The sequence below is a fragment of the Suncus etruscus genome, chromosome 9 (assembly GCF_024139225.1).
Source record: "Suncus etruscus isolate mSunEtr1 chromosome 9, mSunEtr1.pri.cur, whole genome shotgun sequence".
NCBI lineage: Eukaryota > Metazoa > Chordata > Mammalia > Eulipotyphla > Soricidae > Suncus > Suncus etruscus.
Genome location: NC_064856.1, coordinates 29,391,642 through 29,417,911, shown reverse-complemented (window position 1 = coordinate 29,417,911; position 26,270 = coordinate 29,391,642). Strand labels below are relative to the sequence as shown.

The window sequence follows — 26,270 nt, the reverse complement described above, 5'->3', positions numbered from 1 at the left end:
CAAGGTTTTGGGGCCTACTCAATTTCCCAAGGTTTCCACTGAATGGAAATTCCCACAGTGTGATCACAGTATCTTCAAGGAGCCTAACTTTTGGTTCAATAGTGGTGAGAATGTGAGTTTCTAAACTGGCTAAGCTCACATTTCATTCCTGGCTCTGTTATTCACAACTGATTGGGGACAGCTTCTCAAAGTCTCAGAATTTGTTTCCTCCTTTACTATGAGGATGCTGCAGGGACAATGAACTCATAAAATGAAATGCTTTTTGTGAAACCCATGACATGGCTAAACATAGTAGGTATTTAATATTAGCTCTTGAAATTTAAAGATAGAAAAGGATTAGGTGCATGTGCTCAAACTGAGTATAACTGCTGGTACCATAAGGCCTCCTGAGCATTGTTGGGGGGTAGTGCTGAGGTCTCTGAGCATCACTGGGTGTACTCAAGAAGCACTTGCACTAGAGGGACCAAGTAACACCAGATCCTCGAACTTCAGGACTGAACTGCCAACTATAGTATCACCAGTTCTTTTAAGCCTCCAGAGCATCCCCTCAAAAAAAGAATAAATATTAGTTCTTTTTCCAATTTCTACTTCCTACAAAAAAAAGAAAATGAGATCCAAAGTTTAATTACACACTAAGGTAGGTTTTATTAGTTACATAGTCACATTTGAAATGGCTCATCAAAATGCAATCAACGAAAACCCCAAATCCCTGAGAATTACCCCATAAATTAAATCAGAGAGCTATTCTTGATTAGGGAACAGGTACTCAAGTGCCTCCTCTCAACTCATAACACATTATAACAGTGTGAGCTCTAACTGTGTGATCCTGGGCAAGTTACTTAGTCTCCTTCTTGTCTGGAGAAAAGGGACATATTTTCTGTGAGGTCTTAGTTGAAAAAATCCCTAAGCAGAATCAGGTACATTGTCAACAAAAACTTGAGTTGCTTTGCACAGATTTAGAATAATTAAACTTGCCCTTAGCCAAACTATGATTAGTACCTGAGGTAAGCAAAACACTGGTGTGGAGGGACATAAGCATGGCACTCACCCCTGGTTACACTCTATGTATCTTGCAGCAAATTTCTCCATTAGCCGATCAATTTTCTGGGCTTCCCCAGGTAGGCGGAAACCTTCTAGAAATGTCCTCAAGGCAGAGACAAATTCTTTTTCACAGAAGTCCAGTTGGTCCACGTAAGCATACATTACCTCCTTATTGAACCGTGCACTCTCTCCCAGAAATTCACCTACTTGGGTCTGAAACATAAACATACACATGCACATCTAGCAACTGACAGCAAAAGACACTTCAGTTGAAGTGGGATGGGGGTGGCTCTAACCTTCCTAAACAGGCACAGGCACCAGAAAAGTAACTCATTCAGTTTTCTTGCCCTCCCAGGGGTGCCAGACTCAGTCTGTCCTGCCATGACTGAGGAAGTGATATAAGAGACTTAAAAACAGAGGGCAGACTGGCCATCTGGAGGCAGGTGAGGTATAGACAGGCAGGTGTAGACAGGTGTCCAAGGCACCCTTTCCAGCACTTTTCACCAAATGAGATTATTTTGTCTGTTCCCTAAAGTTTTGCCACAAGGGCTCCAGGGAAGAAACAGGACTATTTAAGTATAAGCAGGGGTGGGGTGAACAGCCATTGCTTTAAGCCCAGACGGATTCTCCTCAATTAAAGTGGGGAAGGCGGGGCCGGGCGGTGGCGCTGGAGGTAAGGTGCCTGCCTTGCCTGCGCTAACCTAGGACGGACCGCGGTTCGATCCCCCGGCGTCCCATATGGTCCCCCAAGCCAGGAGCGACTTCTGAGCGCATAGCCAGGAGTAACCCCTGAGCGTCACCGGGTGTGGCCCAAAAACCAAAAAAAAAAAAAAAAAAAAAAAAAAAAAAAAAAAAAAAAAAAAAAAAAAAATAAAGTGGGGAAGGCCTTAGAACCTCCCAAGGGAACCCACATGCCAGCACCCTCTCCATGGCCTTACAGAATCGAGGCGCTCCTCCTGGTGCAGGAATTGTGCCATGTCTTCCACTGAGGTACCCAGCATACCCTGCTCCTGGAGAAACTGGATCCCCCTATTGGGTTTCTTGTTGAACCTGTTTAAAGGAAAAAAGGAACACAGGCTGCTTATTCAAAATCTAGAGACCAGCAAACTCGGGCACTTATGGCACATAAAAAGCACCAATGCTGAACAGTAGCATGTTGATATGCCAACACTGTCATGCATCTGTCAGGATGATCCTTTCTGTCCTGCTAGCCTCTTTGTGGTTTGTCACCCAGAATCCATGCTCATCTTTTCAACACTTTTTTTTAGATTTTGGATCACACCCAATGGTGCTCAGGGGTTATTCCTGGCTCTGAATTCAGAAATCAGCTCTGGCAGGCTCGGAGAACCATATGGGATGCTGGGAGTTGAACCACTGTCCATCCTGGATTGGCCACATGCAAGGCAAATACCTTACTGCTGTGCTATCTCTCCAGCCCCCATCTTCTCAATACTTCTAAAACATTAAGTTTAGGTAAGTACTAGGAATGAAAATGTCTTCCTGAAACAGAGTGGCCATGTGGTCCGATTTTGGCCAATTAGGTGGGAGCAGATGTGGTGTGGGCACTTCTAGGAAGAACTGTTTGACAAAGCTGACTTGGCTGAAGACATGCTTTTCTTCCACTTTTCCTTTTTCTCCAGAATGTATGGGGTGACTGGAGCTCCTGAGGCCATTTTGCCCATAAGGCAATAGTTAAGATAAAGAATATGTTTCAGACAAAGAAGCACAAAGAGAAAAGGAGAGAAGCAGGCTTGAGGCTGTGAATTAGCGCCAGAGCATCTTGCCTCTGCATGTCTGAGGCCCTGGATTCCATCTTTGCACTGCACACACAGAAAAGGCTCCCTGAAGTCTGGAGTTCACCCTAAAAGCTGTGAAAATGGCCCACTTCAGGGCTGTCTTTTAATAGTGCTGATGCTATTTCTATTTCCTGTTAAAGAATTTAATTTGTGGACATATTTATCACTTGTTATAGCTTATCCTGGAGACAATTCACAGAGAAATGTGAATTGTGGCAAGGACAGAGGATAGCCTGGGACCTCTCCAGCCAGTGTGGCTACATATGGAATCTTGGACAAGAGATGTTTCACCAAGTTTGAAAGATTTAAAAGAAAAAAGGCACAGGATTATACACAAGACAAGGAAGTTATGATGAAAAAGTTTTGGATGTTCAAAACACTGAACAAAGCATGGTTAAGGGACAATGGCAGGAGATGAGGCCAGTGAAGAGGCCAGAGATGGGCTCAAGCTGTGTTCAGGCAGCAGTAATCCCGAACAGGGGTATGCTAAAATTTCATACGGGATATTTTGTGGAAAGGGGGGGGGCTGGGAGTTCACACCTAGCAGTGCTCAGGGCTTACTCCTGGCTTTGCCATCACTCCTAGTGGTGCTTAGAGTACTATATGGAATGTCAGAGATTGCATGCGGTTCAGCCGTGTGCAAGGTAAGAGCCTATCTGCTCTGGCTACTGCTGCTCTGGCTGTCCCATACAGGCTATTTTACAAGCTACTTTAATTGCACTGGGGACATGAACAGATTGGGGGCCTAATACCTCAATTAATAAATATTCTACCTTTATAATAAATTCAGTTTATAAAGTTAACTAATAATTCAAAAGTTGAAAAGAGTATGTGTATGATGTGTTTGAGTGCAATAAGATGAAAGAGATGTATAAGCTTTAGCAACAGTAAAATAAGGTTAGTGTGACTATTTGGGAGAATTTCCTCAATTTTCAAAGACAGAGGGCACTCAAAGTATTATGGTGGTGGCAAGTGCTCTTCTAATGGTTCAGAAAATATAAACAGATAAGACTACCACAGCAAATGTTGGTCTTTTCAATATGTTAACATTTTTCAAAACAAAGTTGTAAGAAAGCTTTGGACAGGGCCCAGAGAGATAGCACAGCGGTGTTTGCCTTGCAAGCAGCCGATCCAGGACCAAAGGTGGTTGGTTCGAATCCCGGTGTCCCATATGGTCCCCCGTGCCTGCCAGGAGCTATTTCTGAGCAGACAGCCAGGAGTAACCCCTGAGCACCACTGGGTGTGACCCAAAAAGCTAAAAAAAAAAAAAAAAAAAAAAAAGAAATAGGGAAACTCATTTTGGGGCCGGGCAGTGGCGCTAGAGGTAAGGTGCCTGCCTTGCCTGCGCTAGCCTTGGACGGACTGCGGTTCGATCCCCCGGCGTCCCATATGGTCCCCCAAGCCAGGAGCGTCTTCTGAGCGCATAGCCACGAGTAACCCCTGAGCATTACCGGGTGTGGCCCAAAAACCAAAAAAAAAAAAAAAAAAAAAAAAAAGAAAGCTTTGGACCAGCTATTTGAACCCTATCAAGCTCAGAGGACTGAAGCTAAAGCCTTGCAAGTGTGAGGCCTTAGTCTGATCCTAGACACTATTGGGATTTGGGTCTGGTGATCCCAAGCAGAAGGGCATCACCAGACATTGAACCATCAGGGCTGCACCACTCTGCTGAGCACTGATAGGAGCCGCCTCCATCTGTATTGAGCTGTGCTTGGGAGACACCCAAGGAAGGTAATTTCCTCTAGGCAATCATTTTAGAAGCATATATTATGCTTTCTCTTTATACTTTTCTGTTACTTGATAAATTAATGTAATTCTTTTCATTAGAAGAACAACAACAAAAGCCCCCAACAGAACAAAAGAACAACAACAAAAACCCATTAGGATCAATTGCTCAAAGCTACTGAATTTCCTGCTCCCCATCAATCCTTCCATCTCTCTCCTTCCTCTCTTTCTGCTTCTCCCCTTCTCTCCTCACCTCTACCTCCCTTTTCCTTCATCCTTCCCTCCCACTCTCTCCCCCATGTCCTCTCCCAGCACAACTGGGTTCAGCCACAAGTGCCAGCACTGGCATCTAATCCAGGCATTCTCCAAAGAAGGCATCCCTAGGCTCCCAGGCTAAGTGGCTTTGTCAGGAGCACCAAGAGACTCAGCTGGAGCCAAAGTCACACGCACAGTTCAATGCCATGTTCAATGATTTCCTTCTGTTGCTTGATAACTTCAAACTGCTCTGGGTCATCCTGGACGGTGGTTTGGGTCCCCAGGGACACAGTGGACTCCATGGATGTGACACTGCTTCGTCTTGCCAAGTCGAGGCCTTTCCCATCCCCCATTTCATGATCCAGGGGCCTCTCTTGACCTGTAGACACAAAAGTAAAGAAACCCAGGTAACTAGGGACACAGATGTGGCCAGGTTCACATCTCACTATGGGGGGTCCCTTGTCCAGACCTTGGATAGTCAAGGTTATACTAGAAAGTTCATAAGCAAAAAGCATTGAGTAGCATTGACATTTGGGGGTGGGGTGGGGGAGGATACCACCTGGCAGTGTTCAGAGATCTCTCTCTCTCTCTCTCTTTTTTTTTTTTGGTTTTTGGGCCACACCCTGCAGGGGTTACTCCTGGCTGTCTGCTCAGAAATAATTCCTGGCAGGCACGGGGGACCATGTGGGACACCGGGATTTGAACCAACCACCTTTGGTCCTGGATCGGCTGCTTGCAAGGCAAACGCCACTGTGCTATCTCTCTGGGCCCTCAGAGATCTCTTGAAGCAGACTTAAGGAACCATATGGGATGTCAGAGATTGAACCCAGTTTTGGCAATGTGCAAGGCTTGTGCCCTACCCACTGTACGATCACTCTAGCTTTCACTTATACTTTATTGAGAAGTTTTTGGGGGCACCTACAAAACTAATTCTTTTTGTTTTGAGACCAGGCCCACAGTGCTCAGAGTTCACTCCTGGTTATGTGCTAAAGGATCACTCCTGGGATATGTAATGCCAAGATTGGAACCTGGGATATGTAGTGCCAGGATTGAACCCGGGTCAGCTGAATGCAAGGTACATTCCCTACCTACTGTACTGTACTGTACTACCTCTCCAGTGCCAAAGCTAATTCTAAAGATCAGACAAAAGTTAAAAATACAAACAAAGTGAAAACACTAGGGAAGTTGATAAGAGAATTTGGGGCCGAACCAATAGTACAACAGGTAGGGGGTTTGCCATGCACATGGCCACCCTGGGTGGCCCAAAAACAACAAACAAACAAACAAATAAATAAATAAATAAATAAATAGAAGGAAAGAGAACCTGCTCTAACAGTCCCAAATTTCACTGAAGAATTCCAATCTGTTGGGAAGTATGGTCCTGGTGCAAGAATAGATACTCAGGTTCAAAGTAGTTAAGTAAGCATGTCATAAACATGCTGTTTCAAGCCAATATTTGTAGGAGAGAACAGCAAACATATGTTGAGAAAATGGGCTTTCTACTTGGAAAATGTAAAGGAAAAGAATTCGTACTATACACACAAATATTCTAGAAGAATTAAAAAGCAGAATCTTTTTTTGTTGTTGTTAAAATAACATAGATTTAGCAAACAGAGACATTTTCTAAACCTCTCCCCCCCCCCTTTTAGTTTCGAGGCCACACTAGCAATGTTAAGGGGCCCTACAGGTAGAGGAAGGGATTTGGGAATCTACCATGCGACCTTTGAGCTTCATCTAGTGTTTCATCAGCTTAGAAACAAACAGTCCTTGAATCCTTCTCTAGAGTCCTGAGAGGCTCCTCCCCACAGCCCTGAGAGGCCCCTCCCCACAGTCAGAAGGGCCCTTCCCCACAGTTTTGAGAGGCAGGGAAGCAGTGATGCTCTCACCGAGGCTTGTCTGGTGGTTGGGATTCACATACAGGTCTTTGCTCCATTCCACCATGCACTTGAGGATGGACACGAGGCATTCAAGGCCTTTCTTCCTCAGACTGAGCTCCTAAAAAACAGACAGACAAAAACTCAGCAAACAGACCAGGTACAGGTGGTTCTTGGGAAATCCTTTGAAGATATGAGCCAACAGCCAACCATTCAGTGCATTTACAGTACAGAACCTATTAACAGGTAATGGAAGTGTTAGGGGTTCACTGCCAAGCACCTGAACGTCTAGAAGGCTTTATTTTTTTTTTTAACTTTTTTTTTTATCTGACGGCTCTGAATCTCTGCAATCTCAGCTCTGAGACGCTCGATCTCTTCTTTTTCTGCAGCAATCTGTCTGCGCAGAAACTGCTCCATGGCTAGAAGTTCCTCCTGCTCAGTCAGGATCTCATTCTCTTGTGCAAGGAGAATATTTATAACTTCTTCATTTTCATTCATTTCTTCTTTGGAAATATCCTCTTTTGAAAGACTGGCTATCTCTTGTGCAATCTTGGTTTCACACTCTTGTCTTTTAGCTTCTCTCAGTTTTCTTTTGAGGGCTGTCAAAATTCTCTGTACTTCCCATAACCTTTCTTCTTTTGACAGATCCTTAATCCCACCCTGCAGATCTCGATGTAAGCAATTCAAAAGAAACTCCTGTCTCCTGATCTCCTCCTTGATGCTCTCCTGGGTTTCAGGCAGTGTGGGCATGGTGGCCATGTTAGACCATCGAAGAGGTTTTGTCACTTGTTTTAGTATCACATTTCCAAAAAGCTCTTGTACATGAGTAAAAAACACATACAGGACCCGGTTGCTAATCTGAACCGTTGGGCTGAGCACTATAGAAATGTTCTGTATATTCATTTTTGTTTCCAGTTCTTTTTCAATAACATGGTCCATGTGCACAATCAGCCAGGAAATCAGAAGATAGTTACATTCTGGCAGTTCCTTCAGTAAGCGCTGTAGCTCCTGCACTTTCTCACTCTCTGTGCTTCTCCCACAAGCCTCTTCAAAGCAGGGGATAAGCTCTTTGGTAAGCAGATTCTCTGGAAGGTCTCAAAATATTGCTTCAGCAAACTGGCTACAGTGTTGGGTTCATAGTCTTCCAAGTTTGGAGACTCCTCTCTGTCATAGGCTGCTTTCAGCTCATCCACCTTTGATTTAATTCCTGAAACTCGGTAGATGCCTTCACACTTCATGCCATACTTCTCTACATAATCTACACATTCACGGAAAACTGCAGGAAGTCGAATGCCATCATACATCATGGTTCGTTCTGCTGCATCAGCCAAAGGAATTCCAAAAATGGGTTTGAGATTTGGAACATCAATTTGAGGCACCTACGGCTCCTGAGTTGGCTTCTTCTTTTTTTTCTTCTCCTTCCACTGTTTAATGACATCAGCTGCTGTCAAGTCTTTTGACTTCTTCTCTTTATGTTTTTCTTCTTTGTGCTTTTCTTCTTTATGTTTTTCTTCTTTGGGTTTCTCTTTAATTTTAAAGTCCTTCTCCTTCTTTTTAGAAAAGCTGGGTTTCTTAAACACATGGATTCCCTTGGATCTCTTCATTTTAGAAGGGCTTTCCGCTTCATCACCAGAACTATCTTCTTGAAAGGCAGCATAGCCTTCAGTCCTTTTTTCCTTTTCTTAAATTTTCCTTTTTTCTTCCCATGGTCTTTCTCATCATCAGACACTAAATCAGGAGGTTCGTGGAGGCTGTCATGGGGAGGTGAGGGCTCACCCGTGCGGTACAATCCAGGAAATTTGGTAGGACTGATCTCCTCTGAGCTGGGAGTTCGGGGGAGACCACTGCTATGTTCCACCCTGCGATGTTCACTAGGGCTGCCAGGCGGAGGTAGGAAGCACTCGGTCATTCTGCCTCCCTGACTAGACTACGTCAAGGATTTCTCTGTTACCTATCCATGACATCCATATACCTGTGCCTGCCGCCGCCCGCCTGCCCGCCCGCCGCAGCTACGTGAAGCGCCTCCTGAGCGCGGCGCCCCGGCCCGGCCCTGGGCGCCCCATTCCCACCCCGCCCGCAGCCGCCTCCGCCTGTTTACTAGGATGGAGACGGAACTGTAGAAGGCTTTATTATCAACTTATCAGTAGCAAAGATAAGGATTTTTGCTTTCCTAAAGACAAGGATAGCTGAATCTTTGAAAGCAGGTCTCATTCTCACTTAGAATTTGTATAATGAAAAAAACATTTCCCTTTAATGAACAGGGAAAGTACCAATAAGTGACCTTGAGGGGAGGAAAAACAAGAACAAAAAACAAGAACAAAAAATCTTATCTCACACAGCAAATGAGGGTACCAGACTTATTGTTAGGCCCCAAACACTCATAAATGCGTTCCCTTTCAGGGTCCCTCCTACAAGTAAGTACAGATTTTGGTTTTTGAGTTTGTTCTTTTTTTTTTTTTTATCACATTGGTGGTACTCTGGGATCACTCCTGGCAGTGCTTGGAGAACCATATGTGGGGCCGGAGATTGAAACCAGACCATGTAAATGTAAGGCAAATACCATACCCACTTGCACCATCTCTCTCCATGTTTTTTTTTTTTTTTTTTTTTTTTTGGTTTTTGGGCCACACCCGGTAACGCTCAGGGGTTACTCCTGGCTATGCGCTCAGAAGTCGCTCCTGGCTTGGGGGACCATATGGGACGCCGGGGGATCGAACCGCGGTCCGTCTCCTAGGCTAGCGCAGGTAAGGCAGGCACCTTACCTCCAGCGCCACCGCCCGGCCCCGTTTTTTTTTTTTTTTTGGTTTTTGAGGCCACACCCGTTTGATGCTCAGGGGTTACTCCTGGCTAAGCACTCAGAAATTGCCCCTGGCTTGGGGGACCATATGGGACGCCGGGGGATTGAACTGCGGTCCTTCCTTAGCTAGCGCTTGTAAGGCAGTCACCTTACCTCTAACACCACCTCACCAGCTTTTTTTTTTAAATTGGGGTTTTGGGGTTACACCTTAAATAAAAAACGGATGAGTTGTAAGTCATTTAAAAATGCAAGTATCTTAGGGGAGGGAGGAAAATATAAATATTCTAGATTCAAATAAACAACTAACATAGCACAGATTTCTCTGTGAATGTAACAATAAGCAGAACATCTTGGGAATATACTCATTCACCAAGTTTCTGTGTGTAATTCTAGGGGGTTCAAAGACATTTGATGGTGCCAGGACGCCAAGCTGGGGCTTCCCATGTGAAGGCGCTGCCCAGATATACTACTAGCCATCAAAGAACTTCTGAACAGTTCTTCCAGATACAACAACTTCAGTAGCCCAATCTCTGCTTGGATGTTCTAATAATAAGGAGACCTCCTATGGAGCATCTGTTCCGCATACACTGGAGATTAGAACCCTGTTTTCACAGATTTTTGGTGACAAGACTGACAGCAAATTCACATCCCTTAAGTCTGTCTTAATTCCAATGTCACTTTCTCAGGAAGTACACTAATGACTCTATTAAAAATGCCGTCTTGGGCCAGAGATAGTACTGTGGTACCCCAAATGGTCCCCAGCCTGCCAGGATTGATTCCTACGTGCAGAGGCAGGAGCAGTCTGAGCACTGCCAGATGTGGCCCAAAAACCATTTAGAAAAAAAAGAAAAAGCTGACACTCTACTTCCTACCTTCCTGCTTTATGGTCCTGGCTTTATTCTCAACATCTCACTTGCCAGTCTGACAGTAACAATGGTCCTTGTTCACATGCTCATTTGCAGTTCTCATGGCTGTACCTAAAGCACCAACACCAGCATCTGGCATGTACAAGCTTCATGAAATAACTGAACTTTATACATTAACAACTGTTCTCATGAATCTTACCTGCAGGGGTGTCATTCCCAGTTCATGTCCACTTCTTCCCTGAGCGATTTTGGATAAGTCATTTACTAGTCGCTCGAAAATGTTAGCAGCATTAAGATCACAGTCATAGTTGACGTAAATATCCACAACACACTGGGCATCTTGGAAAATAACACAACATATGCTAGAAACTCTGTTCAAACACTGTTATGCTTTCTTATTAAAAAGATTCCTTTGTCTAATGTTTTTTCTCTGGGAAAATACTAAATCAGGTGAATGAACCTCACACAGGGAACATATTTTAGAGTACTAAGAAGTCAGCTCAAGGGGCTGGAGAAATAGCATGGAGGTAAGGCGTTTGCCTTGCATGCAGAAGGACAGTGGTTCTAATCCCAGCATCCCATATGGTCCCCCAAGCCTGCCAGGAGCGATTTCTGAGTGTAGAGCCAGGAGTAAATCTGAGCGCTGCCGGGTATGACCCAAAAGCCAAAAAAAAAAAAAAAAAAAAAAAAGTCAGTTCACTCTTTCCTAGGGCTTGTTAAATCTTGATCCCTGTCTTCAGCAAAGACAGGCCAACAATTGTCAGATTAATCTTAAATATTTGTATTAATTCTTTTCTGGTTGGTTTCTTGGGCCATATCCATAGGTGCTCAGGAGACCAAATGGGGTGCTGGTGATCAAATTTTAGTCTGCTGTGTGCAAGGCAAGTGCCCAACTTGCTGTACTATTGCTGTTCCAGTCTCAGTCATGCTAACTCTTCTGTTTGTTTGTGGGGCACTATCTTGCAGTTAGGCTTACTCCTGTCTTTGTATTTGGGAATCACTCTTGGCAGGAATCGGGGTCCCTATGGGTAACAGAGATCTAAACTAAATCAGCTACAGGCAAGGCAAACATTTTACCCACTGTACTATCACAGTCCTAATAACGGTTAAGAAATTCTGTATAACAGACAACTAATATGCCCGCATGTTAAGATAAACGTAAATTTGCCTCAACATCCAACTAAGGGTTGGTGCCAATACCTTGGGCCCTGCAACTAACATTGACCAGCTTCATCTATTCAGGATGATCAATAGTCCTGATTTTGTTTTTAAAGTACTCTGAACTTTCCCCACATATGGGCTTTCACTGTGAAAACCAGAATGTCCTGGGCAAGTAACTCCAGCCTTCCAGGTGGTGATTTTACCAGGTCTTCATTAAAAACTCTAAAGTTAGAGATCTTCATCTGAATTTGGGGAAATAGAACCATCAAAAGGGGTCCTGAGCAAATTCAGTGGAGAAGCAGACTAAGAGTGAAAATACCTGCGCAGATCCTGGTTAGAGTCTGAATGACCATCCACCTGTGTTCAAAAGAACTCGTTGATGTTTCCAAAATGTTCAGAAAAATCTCTTTGAAAAACACCTGCATGATGGGAGGACAAAAGAGAAAACTGATTTTTGACTTTGCTTTTAGTTTTCTTATCGTTTTTGGCCCACATTTAAGTGTTGCTCAGGGATTACAACTAGAAGTACTTAGGGAACTATACGGAGTGCCACTGAATCAGCCACGTCCAATGCAAGTGTACTAACCACTGTACGATTGCTCTGGACCCAGAACATGGAGTTTAAATAGGGCTCAAACCCTAATGCTACCTGGTAGGCAAATCCTATGAGGGATCCTTCTCTTTCCTGGGTAGAGGATGTGTTCTGCACCGCACCAGAACCTGGGCCTCAGGGAACAGCTGCCGGGGTAGGACCCTGAGCATCTGAAACACATGGGTCCCAAAGGAAGGGGCAGCTGCTCCTGAGCAATAGCCAGTGATTTTTCTACAGAAATCTAGGCCTATGTAAAACTAGAAAGCTAGACCTATGTAAACTCTTATCTCTCAAGTGGGTAATCAATTCATCTCCATTTACAAATTAAACATGTGGGGATAGAGTTGAGCACAGCATAAAGATTATGCCATTGATAACTTTGCTCAAAGGCATAGGTACTTCAGATTCAAGGGCAGGAACCTGATGAAAAGACATTCTTTCTCTCATTCAAAAGTTTCTTTGGGGCTGCCTGTCAAGCCTTAGTTCCCAGTGATAAGGCCACAAGCAAGGAACTCAACAGCCTAGATGTCAATTGAACCCAAATGATGAGAAGCAAGCAGGAGTCCATACCTCTATCTGCATTTTGAGATGCATCTTGAAGTTTGAAAGAAGAGTAAGAAAAATGGCAAGAGAGAGCTCAAAGACATCAGGCACAGAGGAGACGCCATTCTTAGACAGCGCCACACAGAGATATTGCTTAATTGCATTGATGAACATCTCATGAGTCCTGAAAACAGGGCCAGCATTCTGTAGCACAGAGAGGAGCAGCTGTAAGGACACCACCTTGGAACGCAGCTCGTGGGACCTGATAAAATGAAGAGATAAAGATGCTGAAAGACATGATTGAAGGGGAGACAGTGAGGTGAGAACTAGTGCCATCATCCGAATGTCAAGAGAACCAAAGCAGATGGCACAAGGTGGGTCTTTTCTTGGAAACTGTGTGCCCTGTGAGCAATGAGCTCCTGTTCTTTTTGTCTCTCTGCAGCTCTCCTAATGGAAGCAATCACTGTATATCACTCATAAGACCAAGACATCTGTTCTGTTTTATCTCTGATTTGGGGATGAGAGTTTTGGAGTCACACCCAGCATTGCTTAGAATTTACTCTGGCTCTGTGCTCAAAGACCACACCTGGTGGTACTCAGTGGGCCACATGGTGTCAGGAATCAAATCTAGACTGACAAGTACCTCATCCACTGTTCTATCTCCCTGGCCCCTACCTTTACCTTTTTGTTTATTTTTGATATTTTAGGGGGCCAGACTCAGCAGTGCTCAGGGGTTACTCTTGGCTCTCGGCTCTACATTCAGAAATGACTCCTAGGGGGCCGGGCGGTGGCGCTGGAGGTAAGGTGCCTGCCTTGCCTGCGCTAGCCTAGGACGGACCGCGGTTCGATCCCCCGGCACCCCATATGGTCCCCCAAGAAGCCAGGAGCAACTTCTGAGCGCATAGCCAGGAGTAACCCCTGAGCGTCACAGGGTGTGGCCCAAAAACCAAAAAAAAAAAAAAAAAAAAAAAAAAAAAAATGACTCCTGGCAGGCTCAGAGGACCATATGGGATGCTGGAGATCTAACCCGAGTTGGCCACATGCAAGGCAAATGCCCTACACACTGTGCTATTGCTCCAGCCACCCAAGCTTTACCCTTATAACAAAGAAAATGAAGAGGGGCCGGAGAGATAGCACAGCGGTAAGGCTTAGACACAGAAGGATAATGGTTCGAATCCCGGCATCCCATATGATCCCGAGCCTGGCAGGAGTGATTTCTGAGCATGGAGCCAGGAGTGACCCCTGAGCGCTGCTGGTTGTGACCCATAAACAAAAACAAAACAAAAAAATAACGAACAAAAAAATAAAGAAAATGAAGAGGCAATACTTTATCAACTTGCCTCACTTCACGCCCCCCTATCTCTACCCAATCTCATAAGGGGAAATTTTCATGTCTTCACAATGTTTATCACCACCTCAATAAAAAAGTCGCAGGTTGGGGCCGGGTAGGTGGCGCTGGAGGTAAGGTGTCTGCCTTGCAAGCGCTAGCCAAGGAAGGACCGCGGTTCGATCCCCCGGCGTCCCATATGGTCCCCCCAAGCCAGGGGCGATTTCTGAGCGCATAGCCAGGAGTAACCCCTGAGCGTCAAATGGGTGTGGCCCAAAAACCAAAAAAAAAAAAAAAAAAAAAAAAAAAAAGTCGCAGGTTATTATTATAGTGCATAATGAAATACAACAGTAACCAAAACATTCTTCTGAAGTTCAAGCCCAATGCACATTATATAATCATCCATTTCCCAGATGCTTTTTTTCTATATTCCCAATTCCAGGTGAGGTTTGGTAATTCAGACTCACAGAATTCCGGTTTCTTCAGAGCTTCTGCTCTAGCACAGCTCCCCCCCCCCCCCAACGAACCTGAGGGGTTCACTGACCCGGGAGGGGTCACCTGGGTTAGAGACAACGGAGAATTGTGCTTTGCTTACTTTGGATCAGGGGGACCTTCACCAAGGGGTTTCATAGACAGCTTGCAAAGGGAGCGAAACACAAGGAAGGCATCTTTCTGCAGGATGTGAGAGAACCTGGTGGCCACGGGATGTCCTTGTGCATCTGATTCCTGGAGTAGAAAAAAAGAGAAAAGTCAGAGGGTCCAAACAAAAGAATGACTCTTCAAAAAAAAAAAATTATCTCACAGCAATGTCATGAGATAAACTTACTCAGTGAGGGCACGGGGGAAAGAACCTGATTAAATTTTTTTAAAATTTTAAATAAAAATGGAATGGATGGTTTAAAATGACAGAAGAGAAAGTGTCAGTAGTGAAACATAAGAATATCAGTGGCCATAAGAATATGGCCAACATTTAGATTGCCTTGTGTGCTGCTAAGATATATTACAATGTATTAAAATCAGGGGACTTGAGGGACAAAGTAATTGTACATGGATTCTGTTTTATTTATCTTAATGTTCTTTGGCTTAAAGTTCAAAGTTAAAATATCAGCAAGGAAACATCTTCTGAGAATTATGTTATGGGTGATTGTCCTTCCACTGTAACTTTACCTTGTCCTCTTTCTCTGTATCTTTGTTCTCATAATTAAAAATAAAAAATTAAAAAGAAAATATGGGGCCCGGAGAGATAGCACAGCGGTGTTTGCCTTGCAAGCAGCCGATCCAGGACCTAAGGTGGTTGGTTTGAATCCCCGTGTCCCATATGGTCCCCCGTGCCTGCCAGGAGCTATTTCTGAGCAGACAGCCAGGAGTAATCCCTGAGCACCGCTGGGTGTGGCCCAAAAACCAATATATATATATATATATATATATATATATATATATATATATATATATATGGCCAACATAAGAATATACATTGGGTAGGGTGTTTGTCTTGCATGCAGCAGAACCGGGTTCAATTCCAAGTATCTCATAGCCCTAAGGTTGCCAGCAGTGATCCTTAAAAGCAGAGTCAGGTATGAGCCCTAAAGCACCACTAGCTATAGTCCAAGCCCCCATATCCAAAAAAACAAAGCAAACAACAACAAAAAAAAACCCATAAAAATTATCAGTTAGGGGCCGGGCGGTGGCGCTAGAGGTAAGGTGCCTGCCTTGCCTGCACTGGCCTTGGATGGACCGCGGTTCGATCCCCCGGGATCCCCCGGTTTCCCATATGGTCCCCCAAGCCAGGAGCAACTTCTGAGCGCATAGCCAGGAGTAACCCCTGAGCATCACCGGGTGTGGCCCCCCAAAAAAAAAATATCAGTTAGTGAAGCTGGATTGGCAGTACAGCAGGTAAGTTGTTTGCCTGCACCAAAAACCAGCAACAAAACAACAAACTTCTTCCACTAGAAAACTAAGTCAAATTGGTGATGGGAATGTTGCACTGGTGATGGGGTGGTGTTCTTTACATGACTGAAACCCAAACACAATTATGTATATAATAAAGTTGTTTAAATAAAAAAAAAATAAAATAGGGGCCAGCGAGGTGGCGCTAGAGGCAAGGTGTCTGCCTTGCAAGCGCTAGCCAAGGAAAGGACCAAGGTTCGATCCCCCGGCGTCCCATATGGTCCCCCCAAGCCAGGGGCAATTTCTGAGCGCTTAGCCAGGAATAACCCCTGAGCATCAAACGGGTGTGGCCCAAAAAAACAAAAACAAAAAAATAAAATAAAATAAAATAAAATACTTGCAAAGGACTCTATAGTTAATCCCATGACAGTATACTTCAGGGGTGGAGAAATCCTGAATCTCCTAGGCCAAGGGAATCCTCTCTATAATATCCCCAATAGTCACTGTGCCTATGCAGGTGGAAAAAGAAAAAAAAAAAAAAGGCACAAAATAATCATATTATCCACATATATATTTATTTATTGATTTATTTTTTGACTTCTTTATTTTGGTGTAGATATTGAAGTTGATATCTCCAATTTTATTTTATTTTATCTTATCTTTCTCTTTCTTTTTGCACTCCAGCATGGTTTGATTTCAGGACCGAGACTATTGTGTGGTGCTTGTCTTTATTGTTGTAGTGCTCTCTGGGTATTTAATTTGATATTTCTTTCTGTATTGTTGTGGTGTTTCAATTACCTTTTTCATGTCCTCTCTCAAACTGAGGTTGAAAGCCTTTAGAAGGACTTCGCCCATTTTTAGCTTATTTGATTTTTCTTTTCTTTCTTTCTTTCATTTATTTATTTATTTATTTATTTATTTATTTATTTATTTATTTATTCTTACCCCATTCTATTGCTTTTCTTTCTTTCTTTTTTTAAAGTGAAGATTATTGTGGGTTCATTTATTTATGTTTTTTTATTTAGGGTCACACCTGGCAAAGCTCAGGGGTTAATCCTGGCTCTACTAGGCTCAGAAATGACTCCTGGCTGGCTTGGGGGGGGGGGACTATATGGGGTGCTGGGATTCGAACCACAGTCCTACTGCATGCAAAGCACACTCTGCCTACACTTGCATGCAATCTCTCCGGCCCCTGTGGTTCTATTTTTCATAGTCACGTAGAAATGAAACCTAAACCTCAGCTTCGCTCTGATCTGCAAGTGGTGTCCCGGCGCTTGAGGATAGAACCAGCGGACTGCAAACCGCAGGCATTGAAGACATGACGCCGAGGAGCATGGAGCCCTTGCCCTCTACCTCCGGACATTACGGGCATCGGGACCGCACCCCCGATGCCCGCCAAGAAAAGGAGGGTTCTATTGCCTTTCTTTCTTCAAACAAAACCATATAACTTGAATTAGCTAGCTCCGCCTCTCAAATAGAGGGGGAAACAAGGGAGGGTACCAGGACCAAACAAATATATGATCACTAACAGTAAGCTAGACAAAGAGGGGACCACTTATTCTAGCAGCCCGGGGGGTGATGGTGGGGATATATGGGTTGCAGGAAGGGAACAGGGATGGGGGGAGGACAAATTTGGTGATGGGTATTCCCCTGATTCAATGTTAATATGTACCTAAAATACTACTGTAAAAGATATGTAAGCCAACATGATCAAAATAAAAATTAAAAATAAAATACTTGCAAAGGCCAGAGTGGTGGCACTAGCAGTAGGGCATCTGCCTTGCACGAGCTAATCTAGGGTGGACTGCAGTTTCCCAGGAGCAATTTCTGAGTGCATAGCCAGGAGTATCCCTGAGCATCACTAGGTGTGACCCAAAAACAATAAAAAAAAAAAATCTTGCAATATATAAGGATAGTAACCTCAACATACAATAAGCTCTTGTAATTCATTAATCAATAAAGTCTCTTACCAAATGAAAACAGGCAAAAAAAAAAACATGAATAAGCAATTCACCAAGAAATGAAAATTATAGAACCTAAATTGCTTTCTATTGTTATCAGAGAGACAAGATCTTTGTCTCTTCAGACTAGATTAGAGATGGAAATGAATGTAAAGACTTAGTTGTTTTTTTTGTTGTTGTTGTTGTTTTTGAGTCACACCTGGCAGCGCTCAGAGGTTACTCCTAGCTCTATGCTCAGAAATCACTCCTAACAGGCTCGGGAACCATATGGGATGCAGGGATTCGAACCACCATCCTTCTGCATGCAAGGCAAATGCTCTACCTCCATGCTATCTCTCCGGCCCAGAATTTTTAATTTTTTGTCACTCCGGCAGCGCTCAGGGTTTACTCCTGGCTCTACACTCAGAAATCGCTCCTGCCATGCTCAGGGGACCATACGGGATGCCAGGATTCGAATCACCTTCGGTCCTGGGTCGGCTGCTTGCAAGGCAAACGCCCTACTACTGTGCTATCTCTCCAGCCCATCAAGACTTAATTTTAATGAGGGAATGGGGAAATGAATTGATAGCCTATAGGGGTCAGAACTCAAGTGGTGCCAGCCTGTGAGGCTTACTTTAATGTTAAGGACCAAGAGTCTTAAATCTTTTGAGCTGAAGTGAAAGCTTAGTGGGCAGGATACTTGTCTTGCACTGGGCTGACTCAGGTTTGATCCTCTGCTCCCTATATGAACCTCTCTGAGCCTCATTAAGAGTGATCCCTGCACATGCACATGCACATGCACATACGCACACACACACACAGCCAGAGTGATAGCACAGCGAGTAGGGTATTTGCATTGAGTGTGGCCGACCCAGGACCAGCTCGGGTTCAGAGTCTGCCAGGAGTGATTTCTGAGCACAGAGCAAGGAGTAACCCCTGAGCAGCACCAGGTGTGGCCCCCAAATAAACAATAACCCCAAAATATAACTCCCAATGTCATGGTTGTCAGACTTTCTTATTTGGTGGATACAACTAGCAGTGCTCGGGATTACTCCTGGGTTTACTTAGGGAATCATATGTAGTAATGGGAATCAAACCCAAGTCAATGGCATGTCAGGCAAGCTTATTATCCACAGTACTACCCCTCTGAGCCCATTCCAAACTCCCATTTTGTTTGGAGAAACTTCCTAGCAGTTCTGGAGTAACACCCAGTGTCCTTTGGGTGTTCCAGCACCTATGAGGTCTCCCCTGGGAGAACTAACTTCTTTCAGGGAGTAACCATATTTCCTGGCATATAAGATGACTTTTTTTTTTTTTTTTGGGCCACACCCGGCAGTGCTCAGGGGTTACTCCTGGCTGTCTGCTCAGAAATAGCTCCTGGCAGGCACGGGGGACCATATGGGACACCAGGATTCGAACCAACCACCTTTGGTCCTGGATCGGCTGCTTGCAAGGCAAACACCGCTGTGCTATCTCTCCGGGCCCTAAGATGACTTTTTAACCCATGAAAAACTTCTTAAAAGTCGTGGGTAGTCTTATACAGCATGGTGAAACTTACTCCAGCTTCAGGGACGAATGATCTGACCCCCTCTTACCACCTATCCCATCCAGCTGCCCGGCATCATCACTCAGTCCTCTCCTTGTCCTGATTAATCTTTCAGGGCACACAGAGGAGCTGACGAATGGCTAAAGAAACTGTGGTACATATACACAACGGAATATTATGCAGCCATCAGGAGAGATGAAGTCATGAAATTTTTCTATACATGGATGTACATGGAATCTATCATGCTGAGTGAAATAAGTCAGAGGGAGAGAGAGAGATGCAGAATAGTCTCACTCATCTATGGGTTTTAAGAAAAATAAAAGTCATTTTTGCAACAATCCTCAGAGACAATGAGAGGAGGGCTAGAACTTCCAGCTCACTTCATGAAGCTCACCTCAAAGAGTGGTGAGTGCAGTTATAGAAATAAGTACACAGAGAACTACCACAATCATGTGAATAAATGAGGGAACTGGAAAGCCTGTCTGGAGTACAGGTGGGGGGTGGGGTGGGATGGAGGGAGATTTGGGACATTGGTGGTGGGAATGCTGCACTGGTGAAGGGGGTGTTCTATACATGACTGAAACCTAATCACAATCATATATGTAATCAAGATGTTTAAATAAAGGAAAAAAAGAAAAGGAAATACTGAGAGGATACTAGGGGAGTAATAATGAAAGAGATGAGTTTAGGTGGGATGCTAATATCCTCTAACTTCCTGTTTTACATATGTATATATATATTTTCAAGAATACAGTAAAGCTATTTTAAAAAGTAATGTATCTTACATAGCTAGAGACCTGAAATTTTGTTCTTTTTTGTTTGTTTGTTTGTTTTTTGTTTTTTTGGGCCACACCCATTTGATGCTCAAGGGTTACTCCTGGCTAAGCGCTCAGAAATCGCCCCTGGCTTGGGGGGACCATATGGGACGCCGGGGGATCGAACCACAGTCTTTCCTTGGCTAGCGCTCGCAAGGCAGACACCTTACCTCTAGCGCCACCTCACCGGCCCCTAAAATGTTGTTCTTAAGTCAAATTAAACTTAAAAAGCAGGCCACAAAACAGCATGTATACTGTTACTATCTAAGTGAGAAAATTATGTGAAGGGAAGAAAAATCTAGGATATCAGCAAATGTTAAAGAGATGTTAAAAAGATGTCATCTCTGGTAACAAACAGTACTGGGAAGGTAGGGGGACTTGGGCCAAACCCAGTGGGATTCAGGGACTACTCTTGGCTCAGTGTCTGGGAAACTCGGAGAACCACATGATGCTAGGACTTAATTAGGGCCTCCTGCATCAAGCCCTGTGCTCCAGCCACTGAGCTTTTTCTCTAGTCCATGATGGCTTTTAAATTTGGGGACCTGGCAGTGTTCAGGAAACCACTTTCAGAAGTGCCCTTGGAAGCAGCAGTGGTAGGGTCCAAACCCGGGTCTCCTACAAAGCACATGCTGAAAATCTTTGCATCATCTCCCCAGCATCACAAATGATTTATTCTTTTTTTTTTTCCCTTGTGTTTTCTTCATTTTCTTTTTCCTCTAAAATTTTTGTTAGTTTTTGTTTTTGGGGGCCATACCTGGGGATACTCAGGGTTCACTTCTGGCTCTGCACTCAGGAATTACTCATGGCACTACTAGGGGACCATGTGGGATGCCAAAGATTAAACCTAGGTGTGCATGTGCCCTACTTCCTGTACTATCACACTAATGCCTTCTAAAATTATTATTATTATTATTATTTTTGGTTTTTTGGCCCCACCCGGCGGTGCTCAGGGGTTACTCCTGGCTGTCTGCTCAGAAATAGCTCCTGGCAGGCATGGGGGACCATATGGGACACCAGGATTCGAACCAGCCACCTTAGGTCCTGGATTGGCTGCTTGCAAGACAAACACTGCTCTGCTATCTCTCTGGGCCCGCCTTCTAAAATCCTTAATTTAGACACCATGTTTTTTTTTTTTTTTTTTTTTTTTTTGTGGTTTTTGGGTCACACCCGGCAGTGCTCAGGGGTTATTACTGGCTCCAGGCTCAGAAATTGCTCCTGGCAGGCACAGGGGACCATATGGGATGCCGGGATTCGAACTGATGACCTCCTGCATGAAAGGCAAACGCCTTACCTCCATGCTATCTCTCTGGCCCCTAGACACCATGTTTTAAAAGTTGCTTTTTTTTTTTTTTTTTTGGTTTTTGGGTCACTATTGACAGGCTCGGAGACCATATGAGATACCGGGATTCGAACCACCGACCTTCTGCACGCAAGGCAAATGTCTTACCTCCATACTATCTCTCCCGCCCCTACAAAGTTGCTTATAATAGGGTTGCAGATATACACTGTTCTCACCTCTAATCAGACATCCTGTGACCCCCACACCTTCACCAATGACCTCAGGTTCCTTCCCACTCCCCATGCTTTCTATAACAAATGTGTATTATTTTGAGGGAAAAGAGCAAGAATCACAAGTCTGAATAAACTTGTTCTAAAAACGATATTATAAATACAACCAACATTAACATGCTCTCAGAAACCTACAATTACAAAGCACATCAGGCCAGGACTGTGGAAAAAGACTGAGCAAGGCTTGCTTGTTCTCACTTTCTTCTTTCATTAAGAGATTTCATTATGTATCTTCTCAAAGAGTGAAAATTGGAAGTGAGAGCACAGTAGAATAGCCTCGCAAACATACCAGATTATCAGCTGATGACAAGGACTGCCTGTCATCCGCTATGCCATTGGTCTGGGAGTTCTCATCGATTCCTGGGGGAACAGCACACTCCTGCTCCAATTCGCCGGCGCCCCTTCCGGGGTCTGAGAGACTGTGCTTCTGTGCAGCTTCTGAAGACACAAATGCAAACATCATGTCTACACAGGAACTTGACTAGAAGGCAGCTGACTCCAGGAAGCGACTCAGAAAATTCAGTCCCAGAGGCTGGAGTGATAACACAGCAGGTAGGGCATTTGTCTTCTACACAGCTGACCCAGGTTCAATCAGTGGCATCCCACATGGTTCTCCCACCCTCCAGCCTGCTAGGAGTCATTTCTGAGTGCAGAGCCAGGAGAAACCCCTCAGCTGCTGGGTGTAGCCCAGAAACTAAAAAAATAAAAAGTTTTCAGTCCTGGTGCCACTCCCACCATGATTAGTTAACAGTTTGAGTGGGGGATGGATGCTTAGGCTTTGCAGTGGTCACAGTTTACAGCTCCATGATGGGGAGTTTTACCCCCAGGATGGTTCATGTCAGTGTCTGCAGAATTGTGTTAAATAGCAGCCCTGCCCACACACCTCTAATTCTGGAAAAAAAAAATTCTTTGTTCTTTTTCTGTGGGGTGTCATGCCCAGTGGTGCTCAGGGCTACTCCCAGCTCTGGGCTTGGGAGTTGCCCTTGCTGGTGCTTGGGGAACTATGTGGTGCTGGGGTTCAAACCTGGTCCCCTACATGCAAAGCATAAGTCTGATCCATTGAGCTATTTATCTCTCTGGCTACAAAACACACATTTTATTTTGGTTTTTGGGTCACACCCGGTAGCACTCAGGGGTTACTCCTGGCAGCCTCGGGGGACCATACAGAATGCCGGGATTCGAACCACCAACCTTCTGATTGCAAGGCAAATGCCTTACTTCCATGTTATCTCTTCGACCCCACAAAACACACATTTAAAATCATGGAGCAATAGCACAGCAGTAGGGCATTTGCCTTGCTCACAGCTAATTCAGGACAAAGAATAGTTTGAATCCCAGCATCCCATATATTCCCTGAGCCTACCAGGAGCAACTTCTGAATTGAGTGCAGAGCCAGAAATCTTAGGCAGAGCCCGAAGCACTGCCAGGTGTTACCCAAAAACCTATATATATAGTATACATATAAAATGGTACGTATGGGCCCAGAGAGAGAGCACAGCGGCATTTGCCTTGCAAGCAGCCGATCCAGGACCAAAAGGTGGTTGGTTCAAATCCCGGTGTCCCATACGGTCCCCCGTGCCTGCCAGGAGCTATTTCTGAGCAGACAGCCAGGAGTAACCCCTGAGCAACGCCGGGTGTGGCCCAAAAAGCAAATAAAATAAAATAAAATAAAATAAAATAAAATAAAATGGTAGGTATACCATATAAATAGAAATGAAATACATATTTCAAGAAACAATGATAAACTATTTATTATAAAAAGTCAGTTTATTGTATTTTCTCTTTTAAAAAACTGTTTGGGCTGGAGAGATAGTATAGGGTTAAGGTACTTGCCTTATACAAGCCTTATAAATAGCCAATCCTGGTTCGATCTCTGGTACCGTATGTGGTCTCCTAAGCACTGCTAGAAGTTATCCCTGAACCAGGAAGTAAGCCTTGAGCACTGCCAGTTGTGGCCCCAAGATCAAAATAAAAAGCTGATTACAACATACTGATTTAATGATTCTCAATTCAATCATGGTCTTTAGGATTTTTGGTACTGAAATTGAGTGTTCAACACATAACCATCAATTCCATGAGGAGAAACAGAATTAATATTAAAAAAAGACACTCAAAGGTAATTCAGAATTCTACAAATTTAATTCCACCAAAATCATACCAAGAAATTGAGATAAGTTATAAATAAAGTCTGAAAAAATGAGCAAATCTTCCTTGTGCCCCCAAAAATGGAATGGGAACTACCCATATACAATATAAGTGACTGGCCATAAAGAGTCAACAATAACAAATATATCTTAAGCTCTATGCCCATTCATGGGAAAACAGAAAAAAACAGTCTTGGAAAAACAGAAATGGGACTAATGAGATAGTATTGCTGGTAGGGCATTTGCCTTGCATGTGGCAGATCTAGGTTCAATCCCCAGGTTCCCATATGGTTCCTAGATGTGAAACCAGGAGTTAGTTTCCCATGAGCACTGTTGGATGTGGTCCAAAAATATTTTTAATTAAAAAAAAAAGAAAGAAAAACACAGAAGCATCCACCCATGTCTCCACATGGACCACTCAACCATAACATGGTCTGACTGTGTGTGCATGTATAGTGTTCCAAGGATCAAATCCCGGGCCTCATACACACCAGGTATACAACCACCACTGAGCCCACATCTTTGGCCTCCAAACTGTGTCCTGAAACCAACCCATCAGGAATAAAAACCATCACTGAAAACAAGTCATTTTGAATTCCCATGCAAGATTTCAAAAGGGAGCTGACTCAGTTCTGCTGAATTCATTGGGGTGGGCCATTCTACCACTAAACTCTCTGGCTAGACCTTTCATAGAATGAGGTTGGAAGGAACACTGGGTTCCTGGCTCTTACCTTTAATGGCAGATGTGACCACATCTTCTAAGATCTCTTTCACCACTTCCTGGGCTCCATCATTCATTTCTATACAAACACACAAATACAGAACTCTGAGCATATTGACATTTTCATAGAAAATAAAGGCAAAAAAATATTATACCACTGTTCCCTAAAGTTACAGCTCACAAGGCAGAGGGTGCAAAATAGAACTCTGAGAGCCAAATGTGCCAGTGCCAACAGGAGACGATGCCCACAAAATCTGGAAACCCTTGGGCAGCATCTGTGCCAATGGCCTGTTTCCTTCTGACTTACAGAATCATCCCTCTGAAGTCATAGTTGCTAGGGCCAGTGCCAGGCCCTCTAAACTATTTCCACACTGAACAGGAGGATTTTATCCAGCCATGCTTCCTGAATTGCTAGTGAACACAAGATGAAGCTTTTTCTTAGTACCCTGGGACATGGGGGAGAGACTGGGCCCCTTTTGTACTTTCCTTTCTCCACAACCACAATCTAGCAGGAATTTCTATAGTGTTTGCTGCAGTGCCACTAAATCTTAAGTAGAATCGTTCTATAAAATGTTAAACCCTAGTTTTGTTTTGTTTTGGTTTTTGGGTCACCCCCGGTGACGCTCAGGGGTTTCTCCTGGCTATGCACTCAGAAATCGCTCCTGACTTCGGGGACCATATGGGACACTGGGGGATCGAACTATGGTCTGCCCTAGGTTAGCATGTAGCAAGGCAAATACCCTACCGCTTGCGCCACTGCTCCGGCCCCTAGAAGTAACCATTTCTGACACAGAACCACCACACTGGTCCAAAAGTCCTCATATGAAACATACAAGGCCAAAATTACTCTGACTCTCCCTCAGCAAGACATTTAGTAAGTGACTATTTTAATGATTTCTGCACTTGGTTCACAAGGTCCCAGAGAGCAGAATTTCCATATCCACTTCCATTTCCATTTAACACTTAACCCTATTGCATATATTTATTTACTCCCCCCCTCCCAACTTCACTGGTCTATAACTGAACCAATAAAACAACCAAAAGAATTTAAATAGAAAATGCTGATGTTGGGGCTGGAGAGATAGTACAGTGGTAGGGCGTTTGCCTTGCATGCAGTTGACCCAGGATGGACCCCGGTTTGATTTCTGGCATCCCATATGGTCCCCCAGGACTGGTAGGAGCGATTTCTGAGCACAGAACCAGGAGTAACCCCAGAGAACTACCGGGTGTGACCCACAAAACCAAAAAAAAAAAAAAAAAGGCAAAAAAAAGAAAATGGTGATGGTGTGTGTGTGTGTGTGTGTGTGTGTGTGTAAGAGAGAGAGAGAGAGAGAGAGAGAGAGAGAGAGAGAGAGAGAGAGAGAGAGAGAGAGAGAGAGAGAGAGAGAGAGAGAGAAGCAAGATAAATTTTTATTGGATGAAAGTTACAGGAGGGGCACAGAAAGAAAGTTATAGAAACAAGGGCTTCTCCAAAGAGAAAAAAAGCGAGCAGTGACCCAGAGACAAAAGACATAAAGACATAGAGACAAGGGAAGTAAAAATTGTTGTTTTGTTGTTTGGGGTCACACATGGTAGTGCTCAGGGTTACTCCTGGCTCTGTGCTCAGGAATTATTCCTGGCAGTGCTTGGGAAACCATGAGATGTTGGGGATCAAATACAGGTTGGTCCTGTGCA

The 26,270-nt window shown here is 44.1% G+C and overlaps 3 protein-coding genes and 1 non-coding gene across 4 annotated transcripts in view; all 4 read right to left on the bottom strand.

The window, feature by feature from the left end:
* The window catches only part of ARFGEF2 (ADP ribosylation factor guanine nucleotide exchange factor 2), a 133,506-nt gene that overhangs the window by 56,071 nt on the left and 51,165 nt on the right, over positions 1–26,270 (bottom strand). Inside the window, exons 7-16 of the mRNA XM_049781364.1 lie at positions 24,607–24,675; positions 22,021–22,169; positions 14,570–14,700; positions 12,675–12,909; positions 11,832–11,931; positions 10,551–10,690; positions 6,701–6,809; positions 5,010–5,193; positions 1,980–2,091; positions 1,049–1,254 (exon numbers count right to left, since the gene is read on the bottom strand). Of these exons, the coding sequence (XP_049637321.1) occupies positions 1,049–1,254; positions 1,980–2,091; positions 5,010–5,193; positions 6,701–6,809; positions 10,551–10,690; positions 11,832–11,931; positions 12,675–12,909; positions 14,570–14,700; positions 22,021–22,169; positions 24,607–24,675 (1,435 nt within the window). The remainder of the gene's footprint in view (positions 1–1,048; positions 1,255–1,979; positions 2,092–5,009; positions 5,194–6,700; positions 6,810–10,550; positions 10,691–11,831; positions 11,932–12,674; positions 12,910–14,569; positions 14,701–22,020; positions 22,170–24,606; positions 24,676–26,270) is intronic.
* LOC126019161 (ralA-binding protein 1-like) lies at positions 7,442–8,068 on the bottom strand. Its single transcript, XM_049781361.1, has one exon. The coding sequence runs from the start codon at positions 7,993–7,995 to the stop codon at positions 7,678–7,680; it is 318 nt and encodes a 105-aa protein (XP_049637318.1). The 5' UTR covers positions 7,996–8,068; the 3' UTR covers positions 7,442–7,677.
* Positions 7,442–8,671, bottom strand: LOC126019162 (ralA-binding protein 1-like). Its single transcript, XM_049781362.1, has one exon. The coding sequence runs from the start codon at positions 8,595–8,597 to the stop codon at positions 8,289–8,291; it is 309 nt and encodes a 102-aa protein (XP_049637319.1). The 5' UTR covers positions 8,598–8,671; the 3' UTR covers positions 7,442–8,288.
* Positions 17,122–17,270, bottom strand: LOC126019247 (small nucleolar RNA SNORA57). Its single transcript, XR_007498981.1, has one exon. It is a non-coding gene; the product is annotated as a small nucleolar RNA SNORA57 (small nucleolar RNA).